The 19,620-nt window shown below is 31.8% G+C and overlaps 1 protein-coding gene across 1 annotated transcript in view; it reads right to left on the reverse strand.

The window, feature by feature from the left end:
* Positions 1-12,449: 12,449 nt before the first annotated feature.
* LOC139492330 (uncharacterized) overlaps positions 12,450-19,620 on the reverse strand; it is a 33,641-nt gene continuing 26,470 nt past the window's right edge. Inside the window, exons 5-6 of the mRNA XM_071280543.1 lie at positions 15,634-15,721; positions 12,450-13,116 (exon numbers count right to left, since the gene is read on the reverse strand). Coding sequence (XP_071136644.1) covers positions 12,654-13,116; positions 15,634-15,721 — 551 coding nt within the window. The 3' untranslated portion in view covers positions 12,450-12,653. The remainder of the gene's footprint in view (positions 13,117-15,633; positions 15,722-19,620) is intronic.

Consider the following 19,620-nt stretch of genomic DNA (forward strand, 5'->3'; position numbering starts at 1 on the left):
TTACTTATCCTGTAAAACAGTAATAAACAAGAAATTGAGGATGAATACCAGTTCTTCTCAATCTATCCTTTCTATACATCTTTGATGGATACTTATATACAAAACATTATACCTAATCTTTATTTAAATTTTATTAAATTTCATTCAGCTATAACACTGAGGCATATGACCACAATTTTAATTAGCAGTTTGTCAGTCATTATAAAAATGTAGAGAGATGTATGTTATATATATATATATATAATATATAATAATAATACTTTATTCAGAAGCAATACAGCTTATAGAATATACAATTTTACAATATTTTGTATCAGTGAAATATAAATACAATAATTATACACAATACATGTATGGCGGAGAATGAAAAATAAATTCATATGATAAATAATTAATTAAATACAACTACATATTACGAATTTTTTCAATATTAAACAAAAATTTACCTAAATTATTAAGTTCTTTCAAATTGTGAACTGATAACAACTGTATAAGTTTAAAAGTGGATGGATATTGCCAATAATATTTCTTAATGTATAGTTTTCTTACATCACTATATCTATTACATTCTAGAACAACATGGTATTCATCTTCTACAATATTGTTATTGCACATAGTACATAATCTATTTTCTCTATCTACATTGTAATATCTGCCTGTTTCTATATTGAGGCTATGGGCGGATATACGATATTTACATATAAAAGGTTTATATATTTGATTAACAGGTCTATCTAAATAAAATTGCAGTATATCTGTGTCATATATATATCTATAAAGTATACATTTTGATGAATTATTAAAAAAAGCATTAGCATCAGCAATAAAGGTATCTTTCATTCTTTGTTTTAACTCGTGTATGAATATATCAACATTATTTACGCTTTGTTTTAGCCATACATCATGAAAACCATATCTACATAAAATATCTTTGACTGAACATGCCCAATTCGATTTGTCATTGGGTTTTTTAAATGAACTCTCCAACATATCTTCATAACATGCTTTAAGGATACAGTTATCTGTATTTAATAATTTAAACCAAAACTGAATCAGTCTTCTTTGTCTTTCATAATACATTGGATAACGTCCCAATTCACAGTAAACCATGTTATTTACAGCAGTTTTTCTAACCTTTAGAATTCGTTTTAAAAAATATAAATGTACTTTCTCTATATCATCAGCTTTATGATTACCCCACACTTCACAGCTATAATTAAGTATACTAGATACATAAGTATCAAATAAGGACAGTAACGTTTCACAGTTATAATATTCATCTACAATTTTACTACATAAAGCAAAAACAGCTTTTCTTCCTTGATTGGCTAACATTTTTTGTGTATGTAAAAAACTGCCATTATAATTAAAAAGAATACCCAAATATACAAAACTATCACATATATCTATTTGGTTGTTATTCAAAAACCATTTTTCTTGACTTTTTACACTACCTCTATTTCTAAACACGACCACTTTAGTTTTAGACATATTAATATATAAACCATATTCCTCTGCAGAAGAGTTTACAGTATTTATCATATTTTGCAGATCATCTATGTTCTCACTAAATAAAACAGTGTCGTCTGCATACATAAGTAAAAATAAATTTAAGGATTTCAATTCATATGACTGACAGCCATTACTGATTAGCTCTACTTCCATATCATTGACATACAACGAGTATAATAAAGGGGATAAAGATTCCCCTTGCATCAAGCCAGTATTACAATTAAAAAAATCTGAAATTTTTCCATTACACTTTATACTAGTTTTCAATTTAGAATACATAGATTTAATTACAGTAAGAAGTTTACCAGTAACGCCACATCTAACTAATCTCAACCACAATTTTACATGAAAAACACTATTGAGGATGAATACCAGTTCTTCTCAATCTATCCTTTCTATACATCTTTGATGGATACTTATATACAAAACATTATACCTAATCTTTATTTAAATTTTATTAAATTTCATTCAGCTATAACACTGAGGCATATGACCACAATTTTAAATAGCAGTTTGTCAGTCATTATAAAAATGTAGAGAGATGTATGTTATATTCATGAGCCTCGCATACGATTTTTAGATTTTATTCCTAATACGCGATTGGATGGTATTTACATGTTGAATAATAAACTCCTCCCTTACTTCAATAACAATAACGTGGTCGAAGAGCACGTGTATCGTGCTGTTTTATTTTAAAGAGGATACAACTTGTAGTTTTATCTTTTATTCAGATGCATTTTATTAGGAATGATTTGTGTTAAAAGCAAGATGAACAAAATATTTTCATTGAATGTGTAAACCTCCTGTATTTAGATATAAAAGAAGCTTAAATAAGGATTCATATATAAGTATTTCCATATAAATCCTTGGTTAAAAAATAATATATATTGTTTTTTTGGTATAAAAGAAGCATTATAAATCTCGAACCCATTCTCCACCTCATCAAAAGATGAATTATTGAACGATCTATTTTAAAAAGCAAGTTTTAATTTCAGCCTATTGGTGGCACCACTCTCGTTTTGTTTTTAATGCGGAAAAAATATATGGGCTGAATATATAGGGAATAACCACATCAGACTGCATCGGCCCCTCTAAGACAGTAAGTGGAAAATTTTCTAGATACGCCACTTCACGTATATTGACATACACGCTTTCTGTATTATATCAACAAAATCGGGGTTTTGATGGGGTCACGGTTTGGGGGGGGGGGGGGGGGTTACACAAATCACTGATTTGTCAGTATCAATACATTGCGAATATTGACTGTGTTTATCTTGACAACAACTGATAGTGCTTTTACTCTCCCTTCCATTTCGGAAAGATGATTGATTTGTTGTTAGGAAAATAGTTCATGCATGCATTTTACAGAGGATGCAAGCTGTATACATGCCGATTGGTCATTATTGGTATCAAAAATAATGTTTTACCTTTGATTTTTTTATTTTCTTTCTTTCAAATTTCAAGATATGTTTACTTTGACTGTGACGTTAAACCAAGGAGTTGTATATATACTATCCTTCTTGAAAATGCATGCACTATTTTCCTAACAACAAATCAATCATCTTTCCAAAATGGAAAGGGCCTTAGTAAATAGTTAAACCTCATAGATTTAATCATATTGACTTTATTTTGTTTTCAGTTTAACTATTATCCTGACACGGTAGAAATTGGACATAACTGCTATACCTCAAATTAAACATCATGGTGCTTTTTTGGTGTATATAATTAAGTAAAAATAATTCGGATGGGGAGGTGGGTTGCATTTGAAATTAATAAAATGAATATTTTTCACATTTACATATATTAACATTAATAAAACACTTCGAATTCAATATTGTAAATCTTTCATTTTATACGGATTTTTTTCTAAATGCTAACATTGTCTCGCTGTTTTACACGGCTAATAGTTTCATGCGATGGTAAAGGCCCCTCTCTATATCTTTGGGAAGAAAGAGGGGGAATTATTATCGCACGAAAAAGATGCTATTGTTGGTCCCTGTTGATGGCCTCACTGGTTTTGAGAAGAAAACAGCGCTATCCATTTGTTTGTATATGCGTGTAGTGATAAACCCCAAAAAAAGAGAGAAAAAGTAAAATATGACACTGATGACCACGAAGGCAGAGTAGGGAATTCATAAACAAGGTCAAATAAATTAGTATAACCGCTGTGGAAACTAAACTTGAAATTGATAGAAAATAGCAAATGCAAGTTATTTGTAGTATATTGTAATTCATATGACATGGAAAATCGGGAAAATTTAAAAATCTTTAGGTGAAAATTTTACGGATATTGAAAAAAGGGCTTGAAACTATTGCTCGGTCCACAAATATGAGATGACCTTGGTTAAAGTATTGTAGTCTACAATACGACATCAATAAACAATGAGCAATATTATTACCGTATAGTCTAAATCAGGCCTGAGATAAACAAATGAATAAAATTTAAACCAGATGCTCCCAGGACGCAGCTTTATACGACCGCAGAGGTCGAACCCTGAACAGTTGCAGCAAGTGTGGACACAACATTTAAGCTTGATACAACTCTGAATTTGGATTGTGATTTAATAGTTGACACAACATAGGTTTCTGACACAGAATGAATGTGGTATAAGAACTTACTAAAAAACTTAAAATTTTTAAATTGGACAGTAAATTTTACCTATTATGGTCCAATATCCAAAATCTAAATAAATGGTTAGATTCAGCATATCATAGAACCACAAGAATTCAATATGTTCAATTTTAGACCCTTAAGACCTCAATGTGGACCAATTTAATAACCGGGCCCAAATATTAAAAATCTAAATACATGGTTAGATTCAGCATATTGAAGAACCCCATTTATTCAATTGTTGTTGAAATCAAACAAAGTTTAATTTTTGACCCTTTGGACCTTAATGTAGACCGATTTGAAAACGGGACAATACTGTGCAATTGAATACTTCTTGCTATTGCGCAAAACTGTGCAATTGAAAATTTCTTGCTATTGTGCAATATTGTGCAATTATATTTCTTGCTATTGCGCAATACTGTGCAATGAAAATTTCTTGCTATTGCACAAACTGTGCTATTGAAGATTTCTTGCTATTGCGCAATACTGTACAATTGAAGATTTCTTGCTATTGCGCAATATTGTGCAATTGAAAATTTCTTGCTATTGCACAATACTGTGCAATTGAAGATTTCTAGCTATTGCGGAATACTGTGCAATTGAAAATTTCTTGTTATTGCACAATACTTAATATAATAATTTTGGACCCCGATGTGGACCAACTTGAGTTGTTAATGTCTGTGTCATTTTGGTCTTTTGTGAATAGTTGTCTCATTGGCAATCATACCACATCTTCTTTTTTATATTGAAAACTGGGCCCATAATAAAAATCTAAGTACATGTTTAGATTCAGCATATTAAAGAACCCCAATAATTCATTTTTTGTAAAAGTCAAACTAAGTTTAATTTTGGACCCTTTGGACCTTAATGTAGACCAATTTGAAAACAAGACCAAAAATTAAGAATCTGAATACACGGTTAGATTTGGCATATCAAAGAACCCCAATGATTCCTTTTTTGATGAAATCAAACAAAGTTTAATTTTGAACCCTTTTGGCCCCTATTTCGTTCGGACTAAAACTCCCAAAATCCAAACCTTCCTTTTTTGTCATAAACCTTGTGTTAAAATTTCATAGATTTCTATTAACTTATACTATTATTGTGCAAAAAACAAGAAAAATGCTTATTTACATCTCAAATTGCAAAAATCACTCTTAGTCCTGTATCTTCTCTCTTCTACTGTTGATAGTAGAATTAGCTAGCAATAGTAGTGTAATGTAATCTTAAGGGCTAGAGTTATAGCTCTGAAGACCATTGTAAATATCAGTTGCATGTATACACTTCATGAATGGTTCTCTGCATCTTATTTCCCTACAAAGATATGACACAAGTTCAGACAACTGCTTTATTAATTGAAGACAAACATTATGTATTTAAAGAATTACTGCATGCGTTTACTCTTTTAATTGTTTGGTATTTGACAGTAAGGATCATTAGGTTTGATTAGACAGTTAAAAAACGTATCTTGATATGTTCCTTTGGTTATTCTTGTACTTGAGTTGCTGTCTCATTGGCATATACCCACATCTCTTCAAACAGTGTAAGCTCCATGTAATGATCTTAAAAAAGGTTCATACGAAAGCTTAAATCAAAAAGGTTATTGCGTATAAATTAAGTGCTTTATTTCTTCCAATTAAAGAAATTATAAAAATGCATTGAACAGAGTTAAAACGTTACATTTTTCTTAAAAATATGGCTAAAAAAAAAAGTTAAGACTTAAATTATACTTAATATTTTTTTATGGAAACTTAAGACAAGACCATATACATTAGAGAGGGCCATCATGGGGTTTTTGATTATGTGATTACTTGGCCGTTTTTTTAATGATTATTTGATTATTAAGCCAAATATTTCATGATTATTTGATTACCTAGGACTGTATTTTTAGTTTATGATTATTTGATTACTAAAGATAAGCAAATATTAAATGATTATGTGATTATATTGGCAAAAAAATGGTGATTATGTGATACTAGGACCCCCCCCCCCCCATGAGGGGCCTCATTAGACCGTATTGTTATGCGTTTACTTTTCTGCATTAGCTAGAGGTATAGGGGGAAGGTTGAGATCTCGCAAACATGTTTAACCCCGCTGCATTTTTGTGCCTGTCCCAAGTCAGGAGCCTCTGGCCTTTGTTAGTCTTGTATTATTTTAACTTTTAGTTTCTTGTGTACACTTTGGAGTTTAGTATGGCGTTAATTATCACTGAACTAGTATATATTTGTTTAGGGGCCAGCTGAAGGACGCCTCCGGGTGCGGGAATTTCTCGTTACATTGAAGACCTGTTGGTGACCTTCTGCTGTTGTCTGCTGTATGGTCGGGTTGTTGTTTCTTTGGAACATTCCCCATTTCCATTCTCAATTTTACATATACATTAGTTTCTTAAAGCCTTACAATTTCAGCTTTGGAAAGTCTCCTGTCCTCTGACAAATGAAATTATTCACCGTTAGTTGTCCATAGAACTGTGGTAAATTTTCGCAACTCCATCATGTTAAAAGGAAGTGCTAGAAAATACAATAATGGAATAATCATTAGTTAAAAACTATAAAATTTTATGAGATGATGAGTAGCAATTAATCATTATAAAAGGTAAATTTTAATAAGTATACAATGAACAATGTCTGCAGATCTGTTTTAATTTGCAGGGTTGCAAAATAATGAATAGCTATTTAGATAGTTTAGTGAATTGTAATTGGATAAAAAAAGAACCAGAGGAGCATGAATTGTATTTATATAGCCCTTCTATTAAACATTTATGGAATTGTAAACATCAATTAGTACTTAAGGATGGTATATTATGCTATAAATGGTTAGATCCAGTTCATTCAAGACTGTTACTAGTTGTTCCGAGATCTTTAAGACACAAACTTTTAGAGAATTGTCATGATACTAAACTATAAGGGCATTTTGGACAGGCAAACACTATTGAAAGATTAAAACATAATTACATTTGGTATGGTTTAAAGGAAGATGCGAGAAATTATGGGAAGTCTTGTCGTACTTGTAATGTCAACAAAAAAGCCAACGTCAAACCAAAGGGGCCTTTAGGTCAATTTCATGCAGGAATTCCTATGGTAAAATTACACATGGACATTCTAGGACCACTACATGAGAGTTCTTCTGCTAACAAATATGTATTAGTGTTAGTAGATCAATTTACAAAATGGATGGAAATGTTCCCGTTACCGATTCAAAACACAATTACTGTAGCTAAAACATTACTAGACGGCTTCATTTCAAGATTGGGATGCCCAGTTCAAATTCACACTGGTCAAGGGAAAAATTTTGATGGTCATTTGTTTCATGATATTTGCAGACTGTTACAAATCGTCAAGACTAGGACCACTCCATATAGACCGTGATCTAACGGACAAGTTGAGCGATTTAATTGAACCATTTTACAAGCCATCAGATGTTACTTGAAGGGAAAACAGAACGATTGGGACCTTCATTTGCAAACCATTGCTAGTGCTATACGATCAACTGTAAATAGACAGACATGTTTTACACCTAACATGATGATGTTAGGTCGGGAAGTACTGCATCCAATCAATTTACTGACAGGAACTTGTTCTGTCAATTTTTAGGCCAGGGAAACAGTTCATCGTGTAAATGTAATTGACCTGAAAAACACTCTTCAGGAAGCTCATAAGTTAGCGCGCGAAAATTTACAGGCAGCTCAGCTTCGTCAGAAAAGAACTTACGATATAAAATTATATCATAAAACTTACGAAGTAGGAGACATTGTTTTCAAGTTGGATTCAACATCAAAAGTAGGTCAGAGCAAGAAACTCAGGGCTCCCTGGCAGGGACCCTATGTAGTAATCAGAATTTTGTCCCCTGTGTTGTATGAAATTACAGGTAGGAAGAAAGAGATGATAATACATCATGATAGGATAAAACAATGTGACGACGAAATTGTCCCATTGTGGATAAAGAGACTTCCAAACCGTCTGTTTGGTCAGTGTGTTCCAGAGGGGAATGTGGATTCAAGAAAAGAAGAAAACGAGTTGCCTGATGGTTGGTCATATGTTTTATTTTCACTTCCATATTCAAACTGTAACAGCAGTGCTGTCCAATTGAATAGGAATGATGAAATTTGTGGCAATAGTGACAGCAGTGCTGTTCTCTTGTCTCCTGATAAGAATACTTTAAAAGTACCTGGATTGGATTTAGACAGTGAAAATGATATTAATCATGGTAGTTGTGCTGATCCATTGGATTTGACTAACATGAGTAGTGGCAATAGTGACAGCAGTGCTGTTCTCTCGTCTCCTGATAAGAATACTTTAAAAGTACCTGATAAAACTGAAACATCAGGTACAAATGTAGAGTAAAAGAAAGAGGTTTCTGCCAAGCTATTTGTCAGATTATTTGGTGGATGTAGTTAGCGAAGAGTTTTGAGTGATGATGTTAATCACAAATGTTTTTAAATATTTTTGTATAGCATGTTAAAGTATGTAATATTTTTTCCTATTTTTTTTATTTCATGAATACACATAAAGGTAATAGTATTTGCTAATTTTCAAAGCCTTATATAAAAAAAAAATAAGTAAAAATGAATAATGCGTAGGTTCATTCAGTATTTTCCAGACTGGTATAATGAATGAGGAAGAATTGGATTATGGGGAGGAGGAGAACAAGGACCACTTAACTGAACCTAAAAGGCAGGTAGCTATCAGAGGTGAGGCTACAAATGGCACAGGGAGTGTGATATTTGCTTTCACACATTTACCAATCCAAGAAGACACACCATTCAAACTCATCTACAATGGTATGTGGCGCCAGAGACTGCCTGTTGGATTTGTGGTACTCAGGAACAGACAGCCAATTTCCTGAACAAGCACATAACTCGCTGTCATCCCACAAATGCTATTGATGCTACCTTTAAGAACAGAGAAGTGATGTACGCTGATCGAGCTAATGAACGGTCTTCTACGAGATGTTAGCACGTGCACTAGGTACCTCCTTCCTTGTAGGCCTTGAAGAGAAACTGAATGCCAAAATGGGAATAAGGACACAATTGCCGCCTACAGAATTTTCATATTTCAGAAGTTTAAACTCGTTAAATTGTATTGAACCTCCCGCTGATTACAAAATTCCAGCTACTCCATTATTGGAAATTTATCATATTCTACATTGAAAAATTCTTAAAAATCTCATTGGCTAGCTGGAATTTTGTAATCAGCGGGAGGTTCCATACAATTTAATTTCAAGAAAGAATCCACGAGTTTAACTTCTGAAATATGAAAATTCTGGCTGTTAAAATTCGAGGAAAGAAAAACAAAGAGGGACTTCAAATTGGACAACTGAGTACAAAATTATCCGGACCACTACATATTATAGACTCTCACTTCCATCTAGATCAACTATGCAGGTAGATGGGTAGTGGAGCTTTCCAGGATCTGGATGACCTTGGTTCCCAAAGCACTTATAAGACAGAGTTAAAATATGCCATTGCTAACTTTGTTTTTCCGTCAGCTTGGCAAAACCGTTTAAGATTCACCTTTGGCATTCATCCTAAAATTGTAAGCTCATCGTCAACTTCATCTATTGAACATAATTGGACTGATCTTCAAAATTTACTAAAATCAACAAAAACAGTGGCTGTTGGAGGGATTGGTTTAGATGACTATACTAACCCTTCAAGAAAAGATTTTGAACGACAGATAACATATTTTAGAAAGCAACTTTATTTGGCCGCAGAATTGAATTTAACCGTAGTTATCCACTCAAGAGGAAAATCATCACTGCATGAACATGTTTTGGCCACATTAAGTGAAATATGTAAACCAGATCAATTAATTCATTGCCATTGTTTCACCTGTACCACTCAACTTTACTCAGCAGCCGTCAGTCAGTGTTCTAACATTGTTTTTTGGCATTTCCAGATTTATTTTGAAAGACCGGTACTCAAATATTGTAGAAATTGTGAAAACTTTTGGCATTACATGTGCAGTTTTGGAATCAGATGCCCCATATATCCCTCTTCATTCTCACACCATTGGAAATCCTTATTCAGTACATGCAGTAGCACTGAAAATATCTGAGCTTTTACAGCAACCGATTGAGGATGTCTTTAAAATTAGTACTGAAAATTCAAAAAATATCTATAAATTATAGTGAGATATAAATACTTGTGACTTTTTATATATATATGTACATATTTTTTGTGTGGGCTAATAATTATATTACCTCTTTAAAAGGATTTACAGAATGTGTGAATGATGGACATTTATATCTATATATGTAATTAATTATATTGGTGGAAGGAATGAGATAGAAGGATGAAGAATCAGAGTAATTTATGTTATGCGGAGTTCTAGTGTGCGACAGCTGTGCTGTTCACTTAGAATTTTGTGTAAGGATAGGATGATGAAGAATCAGAGTAATTTATGTTATGTGGAATTCTAGTGTGCGACATCTGTGCTGTTCACTTAGAGTTTTGTGTAAGGAAGGTAATCGGAATGGTGAAGGAATGTTCAAAGTCACAAAGGATGAAGAATCAGAGTAATTTATATTATGCGGAATTCTAGTGTGCGACAGCTGTGCTGTTCACTTAGAATTTTGTGTAAGGATAGGATGATGAAGAATCAGAGTAATTTATGTTATGTGGAATTCTAGTGTGCGACAGCTGTGCTGTTCACCTAGAGTTTTGTGTAAGGAAGGAGATCGGAATGGTGAAGGAATGTTCAAAGTCACCCATGTCATTCCGACGAGTTGTTAACATTTAATTACATTGAATTGGATTTTTAATATATGGATATTCGCAATAACGGGTTATGTATATCAAGACATGAATAAATAAAAATTCTGCGGATAGGAACATTACTGCAATTGCCTTCACAACCATGTGAATGGTCAACAAAAAGAAGATGACAGGAAGGAGTGTAGTGAGTCTCGGAGGTGATCCTACTCTCAGGAGAAATATATCTCCTTAGCCGGAAGTGAGATCTTCCAATTCGGGGCTTCCTGTTCTTACCCATGTTCTTTGTCAGAGGTGTGTTACACAGCTCCTACAAGAAGTCTAGATAATATATAGAAGCCACGCTAGTAACTGTCAGTAAGTTATTAGCAAGCCCACACAAACACTTCAATAGTTCTAATTAATGAAGTATTTGAAAGTATATTTACAAATGCACAAATCTTCAAATATAATAACCTAGCTTTACAAATTTCGGGCATGGTGATTGCCACTTCCTCCGTTTGTTTTTATCTAGTTTTACCGCAAAGGAAGGATAAGTCTAGAAAAATTCCGAAAATATCCAACTCGTGTGTTTGCATATTTAGACACGCCCTCACATTACAATCATTCGAACCGATTGGACCCAGACTCTACATATGCATATGAAGCGTCTGGATAATCGAGACTAGTAATAAAAGCGAGTTTTACCGTTTGTTTTTTTTTGGGGGGGGGGGGGATTGTTATTGTCTATTTGTCTTATTTGAAAATTATATTCGTCCATTTTGTTTTAAAAATACAGTATGATTTTATCTGTTTTACCCCATAATTTTTAACAAATGTGTATTCCCAAATGCCTATGCGAGAATTCTTATGTGCAAATTTCTATGTGTCTAGAATGAGGTTCCTGTTAGAAATTTAGGTAACATTTTTCTAATATATATACGCTCTTTAGTCGGATTGTCTTTAGACACATTTTCCATTTACATTCTCAATTTTAATAGAAATATGTCTTATTTTGAAAATAAAATTTTATTCAGATGCCTGAAAATATGAAGATTTTAAAAAGGCAGACGTGTTGTGTTATATTTGTATTTTTTATTAATTTAATTGTGACCTTAGAGTTATTTATGCATCTTTGAACGCGATAAGATGGTTAAATACATTTAAAATACAATATCAATTAAGAAAAGGCTTTCTCCGGGCAAATGGTTTCTTTTTCAAAATTCAACACTTATCCATTGTATCTATATAACATAATGTAACTTAATGCGACTGTCATACAAGTGATTATTTTTGCTAGCTATAAAACCAGGTTTAATCCACCATTTTCTACATAAAAAAATACTTGTACCAAGCCAGTAATATATAATTTCTTTTTCAGTCGTTTAATGTGTTTGAGCTTTTGATTTTGTCATTTTATAAAGCACGTTCCATTTTAAATTTTCAATAGAGTTTGGTGTTGTTATTACTTTACTTTATACTATGACAGACGGCAACCACTGAATAATAGACCCCAACAAATAACATCCTTGTATCTTTAGTGAGTTTTTATAAAGACAACAGTACCGATCTATCAGTACTCGCACTTTCCTTAAAGCCAGTTCAGGTAATATAACAATAAATAAATAATGTTCTGCCAGACCAAATGGCTTGAGAGAAAAAAGTGCAGTTGTTTTTACAGGTGAACTTGTGATCAATCTAGATGCGATTTATTAGAATAAGCATTCCCTAATATGTTTGGTAATCTAAGTTCATATGGCTATACATAATATATACCAGTTGCAATAGTCCTTCACGCTATATTATACTTATGGATATCAAATTGACCAATATGCAAACTATTGATCATTTATTCACTTCATCAGGATGTCTCACTCTATTTTTGCCCACAACGGCATAAATTGCACTTGTAGAAGCTGTTTCTATATTTTTTACAGAATTATTTGTTTTTCGACTTTTGTCTACAACTGCATACACACAACCACTTTCGGTAGGGGCATTGCTATGTTCAACGCCATCATCTTCTTTGTCTTCTAAATGAGTATTGGTGAATTGACGTGTATTCAGACTTGAATCTTGAATGTTTTTGTTGTCGTCAACAGTACTATAATCACCTTCATCGTCACCGCCTATATGTCTAGGTATATCTCCATCAACAGTAGAATAATTAAAATCGATATCGTCATGTCGTTCAGAAGAGGCATACAAAACATTGTATTTTAGGCCATCGTCATCATCATCGTCGGCGACATAATTACCTCTGTGGTTTGTACTGTTTTCTTCTTTGACATAATGGTGCAACTTTCTCCTGTAATTGTATAAAAAGAGTATTAAAATAAACAGAGTCTTTGTCGTAATGGATATCAATGGCGGATCCAAGATAGGCCTCCTCTTTTTGATAGCCTAAAACAATAAAAAAAAAAATCAATGTTTGTCAAAGAATTTTTCGCTAAACTCCGCTCAGCAGTTTCATTTATAAGGAATAACGTTCCCTTTTAAAATCTTCGAAAAATCACGACTCCTATAAAACAAATTGGAAAAAATAGTATTTGTTAAAAGTAAAGTCAATAGAACAATGAAATACATAAACTTTGTAAAATACTACTGATGACATGTACCTATTGTTCAATTTTTAGTTTTTTATGTTGAGTTTTTGTATTCTGTTGTCGTGTGTAGTTTTTAGCTATTGCTTTGTCAGTTTATCTTCTACTTATCTGGTTATATTATTGCTAAAACGAACATTTCTAGAAAAGAATATTTGTCGACTTATAAATGTAAAGCTTATTTTTAAGTCGTCTTTTCAGTAATCTATGAAAACGTGAAATGAGATGTCAAACCCTTAGCCTAAAACATACAATATGTAAAGGATTAAAGCAACCCATATTCATTAAATCTTTATATCAAATATTTGCGGTGCACTTAATATTAATTCATTCTTTGATTTAAAATAAGTAGACTTATATTTGTTTCACTTAAAAATGTACTATTTGATAAATAGTGTCTACATCAGAATTGTGTTTATTCCTACGCACTGGAAAGCTAAATACATGTTTTTTTTAGTAACACATTTCTGACAAACCAGGAAATTTAATTAAGCCCAGTCTGTAACAGTTGACACATATTGAAATTAAAAAATATATATCATCCTATTCAGAGCTTATTACACCAACTAAATGGAGAATTTATCTTTAAAATGCAATAATGTAAAACGGAGGAGTAATTATGGAACTCTAGTTGTAAATTGGGACAATTGTAAAGCTACTTGAGGTAGATTTTATTCAATATCTTATCACATTATGAAATAAGCCTATTTGGAGAGAAAACATAATATTTGCATGATTCAAGAATATATCTGTTTTGAAGAAATGTATGAACAAAAATCTGAACGTTATCGAGCAAATCAGGGAGTGCGGTATATTACCCTTACATAAAAACAGGAAAAACCACTTTTATCATGAAAGAAATATCTACAACATCTAAATTATTTTCAAAGGAAAAATATCTACAATGTAGATAAGAAGAAAAATAAAGAAACTATTGGAATTTTTGAAACAATGATTTTGTTATTGTTCAGTCATTATTAGAATAATAATTCGCTTTTGTCAAAATTGGAGAAGGAACATCGCTGGTGAACTATTCACGTGGAAGAGGATAATTCGGCTTCATTGAATCCGTATTTATGTTACCTTCAATTTAATCCCTTAGCTAAAGATGGATTACTCATGAATTAGACGTGTTTAGTTACCAAAAGTACAAGACTGTGAAACAATTAAAAGATACCAAGTTATGTACTTTTTGTAAACTTGGAGAAGAAACCATTGAACACCTGTTTTTTGAATGCCCAATAACTTTTCAATTGTGGCAGTCTTTTTCCAATATTGTGAAACTTTTCTTTGTAAATTTGATCTCAACAAAGAGAATGTGTTTCTTGGTTGCAAACATGAAAGTTTATTATTGAATCTGCTAATCATAATTACAAAGAATTATATATACAAATGTAAATTAAATGAAACAAAACCAAATATGATCGAGTTAAAGAATGAAATAAAGAAATACCAATTTCTTGAAAATCATATTGCAAAGAAAAATGATAAAGTCCAAGTTTGTGAAAAAATTTGGTCTCCTTTACAGGTAATATTTCACTAAGTGTTGTTTTCATATTATCTATGTTGAGTTGAAAGAAAAGAAATAATTTATAATTTTAAATTTATACATATTGTAGCAAAACAGATGAGTGAAAATATTAGTGTTGTATGTGAGTAAGTCAGAGAGAGAGAGAGAGAAGAGATAAATCAAATACAATTTATATGTAACCTAAAATATTTTTAATGTTAAAAATTAATTAGTCAGAGATTCTTTTTGTATATTGCTATATTTTTTTCTTATATATTCTGTATTACCCCTTGATACAATTGTCAGGTGGTAGTGTAATGGGGTGTGTAAAATCCTGACTATTGAAAAACAAATGAAAGATAAAAAAAAAAACATTTCAAGAGAAACAAGGGTAAACCATTTGATTGACTGATTGGCATATATCAAACAGACTTAGAAAACTCCAATTGTACGAGTTCTTGGTCTATTTCTATTTTTATTTATGTTTATATTTGGTTATATAACCCTTGACAGTCTTTGGAGGACACCTCAATTGTTAATTAGATTGCGGCTAGACTAAACTACAGAAAAAATGCAGATATAAACTATTGAGCTCATGAATTATGGTAAATTGTTTATTTCAGCCATTTTATAATTTTGATATGCGTTTTACTGTGTAGTAAATCAAATACGAGATATAAGTTTTAATATTTTTTACAATTAATATATGTACCTTTTGCATAACACAATCACAACTAGTAATGATACAAGGACAACAAACCCACCACCAGCTCCAATAGCTATGTAAAGAATACTGTCACCTGAAAAATATATGAAAAGACTGACTGACAATTGTTTATTCAAGATACAGTATGCTGAGTTGTACACTTCTTTCTTCTATACTACTATACCCGGATTTCTTTAAATTACGGACTATATTTGTGATAAAGAGTTTGTGGAATTATTTGTCTCAGTTTTTTGTAATTTGTGATTTCTGATTAGTTTTAGCTCACCCAATCAACAGGGTTAAGTCAGCTTTTCTCCTCAGTTTGCGGTCGTTGCTGTTCATTAACTGTTACTAAAATCTTCTTTACTGCTACCTTTTGGCCAAAGTGAATTAAACGTGACCACAAGCTTTTTAATTTTTAACAACTTAAGCTAGAGAACGGCACCAGTTTTCAGACTGTACGCGACGGATGGACTGGACTGACAGACAAGGGCTGGACTAGATTCACCCATCGTCTAGCGGCGGGGGCATACAAAAAAAAACGTGTTTAATACTCATAATTCGTAACTGATACACACTTATTTATTATTTTTTATAAGTCTTTTTAGACCGTCGTTTTCCATCGTGTGTATTGCCCATGAATATATTTTAAGCAAATAAACTCATCATAGATACCAGGAGTTAATTTTGTATATACGCCAGACGCGCGTTTCGTCTACAAAAGACTCATCAGTGACGCTCGAATCCAAAAAAGTTCAAAAGGCCAAATAAAGTACGAAGTTGAAGAGCATTATGGACCAAAATTCCTAAAAGTTTTGCAAAATATAAAACGAAAGTTCAATAAAATACGGTAGTTTTTCTTCCTGTAGGTTATTGTGAAAGTTCATTGCAAAGTTTCCGGTAACCATCACCACACATCTAAAGTTTATAATAAGTTCATTACATTCACCAAGTCCAATAGCTGGATATATTTACACATAGTTCATTTGAATCACCAGTTAAATAGTTCGATATACATAGTTCATGTTTTATTTCCGTCACCATCAAAGTATAAAGTTCATCAACTGCTGGAAAGGGCGCACATCTTTGTACAAATGTCGTCATCATCATCTCCATTACGTAGTATTTGACGCATCTAGCTGGTTGTTTCGTCCTTCTTAAGAGGCTGTTATCATCGACATTCGGTTAAGTTTTGTCCTTGACCAATGGCACGGAGGAAGACATCTCTCTGTTGTCAGTAACATCTATTCCAACCAATTGCGAAGACACCATTTGTTTTTACCAAATTGTTCGTGGCATTAGAACCAGAACTCACAACATTCTTTTTGGCTAACCAAGATATATTCTTAATTAATTAACAGTACAAAAATATGGCTATTCCAATGAAGATGGCACCTAAACCCCACTGATAAATTTATCCCAATTTGGACAAACTAAAACTTGTTTACTTCCCCTTAATTTCCTATTTTTTTATTTATCAATCAGATAATTGACAGTTTGTTAGCACGCCTTAAGTTCCAAAAGTTATCTAAGCCTAGCAAAATTAAGTTTTCACAATTTCTACGTATATAAATCAATACGTTCTTTTTTATATCAAATTATCTATTTAAAACAAATACGTTCTTTTTTTTTTTATATTAAATTGTCTATTCAAAACAAAAAAAATAAAAGGGGAAAACTGTCGTATACAACTTCTACAAGTTTTTAAAATCCTACATAATAAAAACAAATATATGTTTATTAACACAAGACATAAAAAATAGATTTAAAATTTCACAAATTAAAAAAAAATATATATATAATGTGATCCTTTTCTACAACCCCTACACCTACATAATACCTATAACAAATAATATATACTAAATATTATATGTGTTACTTTGTTCCCAATTGTAATACTTTTACAGTTTTATTTTATTTGCTTCATTAATTAATCTTAACGTTAAATATAGACCAACAAATTAACAACATTTAAGATTCCATTAATAAAATTTTAACTACCTCTTGCGCAATTTGTTACTGACTCTACATTTCATATTTGACAACAAAAACACCTTATTGCGGAAAAAATGTCGTTCTCTGTAATGTATTACATTTTTCTAAAATTAGTATATAGTTTCCTTATACTATTTCCTTTCTTTTTTATATATCTATTTTTCATTTGTTTTAAAATTTCAAACCTACTGCCTATCCCTTTTATACATTTACATACGACTATGTTGAGATCTGAGTTTAAAAATAGTATATACATTTAAAACTTAACTAACATCTTAAAAACTAAAACAATCAAAAAAAATCTATAACTACTTATGAACAAAACACATCGTTAAGATTTTTTTTTTCAATTCCTTTATAAATTATTTCCTTATTCTTATCTTAATTTCTAATAATAATCCTCATATTAAAGTGTTCATGAAAATTTTCAATTTTACTTCAAAGCTAGTTTTCCTTTTATATCAATTATATATTTCATTTACATTTTTGTCAATAGTTCATATGTTTCTCATTTTTTTCTTTACAAATATCAGTCTACTACAACAATACTAGTAAATCCTTAAGGGCAAACATATCCATGTTTTTCTTTAATGTGCTACTTTCTGAAGATACTTCTCTTAATCTATTACAATATGTAAATATGGCGTAATCTAACACCATAAACAACTTGCACCATTTAATAACTTAACATCACTTATGTTAATCATCCGAAGAAGGGGTTGGAATCTAAAATTATAGACTATTTGTTTTCTCTAAACAAATGTGCGTTAACACTATCCAACTGCGAAACCATCACCCAATGGTTCTTACACGCAAACAATGTATCCTCAAAGTACCCTTAACTTCATCTACCAAAGGTTCTAAATCAACCTTAATTGTTCACAACTGTCTTTAAAGTAGAATTGTTCGAATGTTCAGTATCTCACACGGGCACGTGATCGTATAGTGTAACTGTTCATTCCTGTTAGACTATTTCGGATATTAAGCACATGGGTTCAAGCCTACCCACGAAGGGGGAGACCTTGGCGGAATCTCCGGTACCAATCTCTTGTACCAAGCTGTCCTCCTTCAAGTCCAAAGCTGGATCTTATATAGTCCAGTTGTCCATAAACATTGGCCCATAGCTAATGGCCGGTTACGTATTCGTCTGGATGTTAAATAATTCTAGTCTATGGCCGTGTTCACATTGACCTAAACTCGGTGTTGTGTAAGTGTAACTCACACGTAAACTAAACAAAATTACGTTCCCATTGATAAAATTCAATGTTTACATGTAGTGTAAAACATGTTTTGTCTACATGCAGTCGATACTCGATGTAGGCCTTGTGTAGATTAAGTGTACACAAAACTAGTCATTTGAAACATTAGTTTCACCGTGTATATTTAAGGAAGAAACAATTTTTGAATAAAATTGATATTCATAACAATTATTAATAAAGTTCTTTACGGAAATATTTGTCTAAACTTGATATATTTTTTTTTTTTTTTTTTTAAACTTTACGTAGCTTTATTAAGCCCTTATCAAGACTCAAAGCAGCATCATTGCCGAACACTAATTCATTTGAGAATTAAGGTCTTTCCGAATCGACTTGACTTGCACAGAAATGTTTGCCACTGGTCTTTACTCAAACAACGGTTCACTCATAAATGCATTACTTAAAAAATGTGAGGTAAATGTATTGTTTGTTTAGTACATGTATCTCGGATCCGTTAAATTACCCTTAAATAAAAACAACATTACTCCCTCCTTTGCCAAATACTCCTTGGAGAAGAAATACCATTTGAAACAAAAAGAACGAATAGGAATATAGTGATCCCTAATATATCATTCCTTCTTCTCCTTCAATCTCTGTACCGTAATTTCTGTACCGACGTAATGCATTGGCTTTATGAGAATAAAAATATTTATCCATATTGGTATTATATTAGTAGGTTTCTCTATATGAATTGCATTTTGAATAAAAAAAGCATATTCACCTGAGAAAGTGAAATTTTTCC

This window comes from Mytilus edulis, chromosome 10 (genome assembly GCF_963676685.1).
Source record: "Mytilus edulis chromosome 10, xbMytEdul2.2, whole genome shotgun sequence".
Lineage (NCBI taxonomy): Eukaryota > Metazoa > Mollusca > Bivalvia > Mytilida > Mytilidae > Mytilus > Mytilus edulis.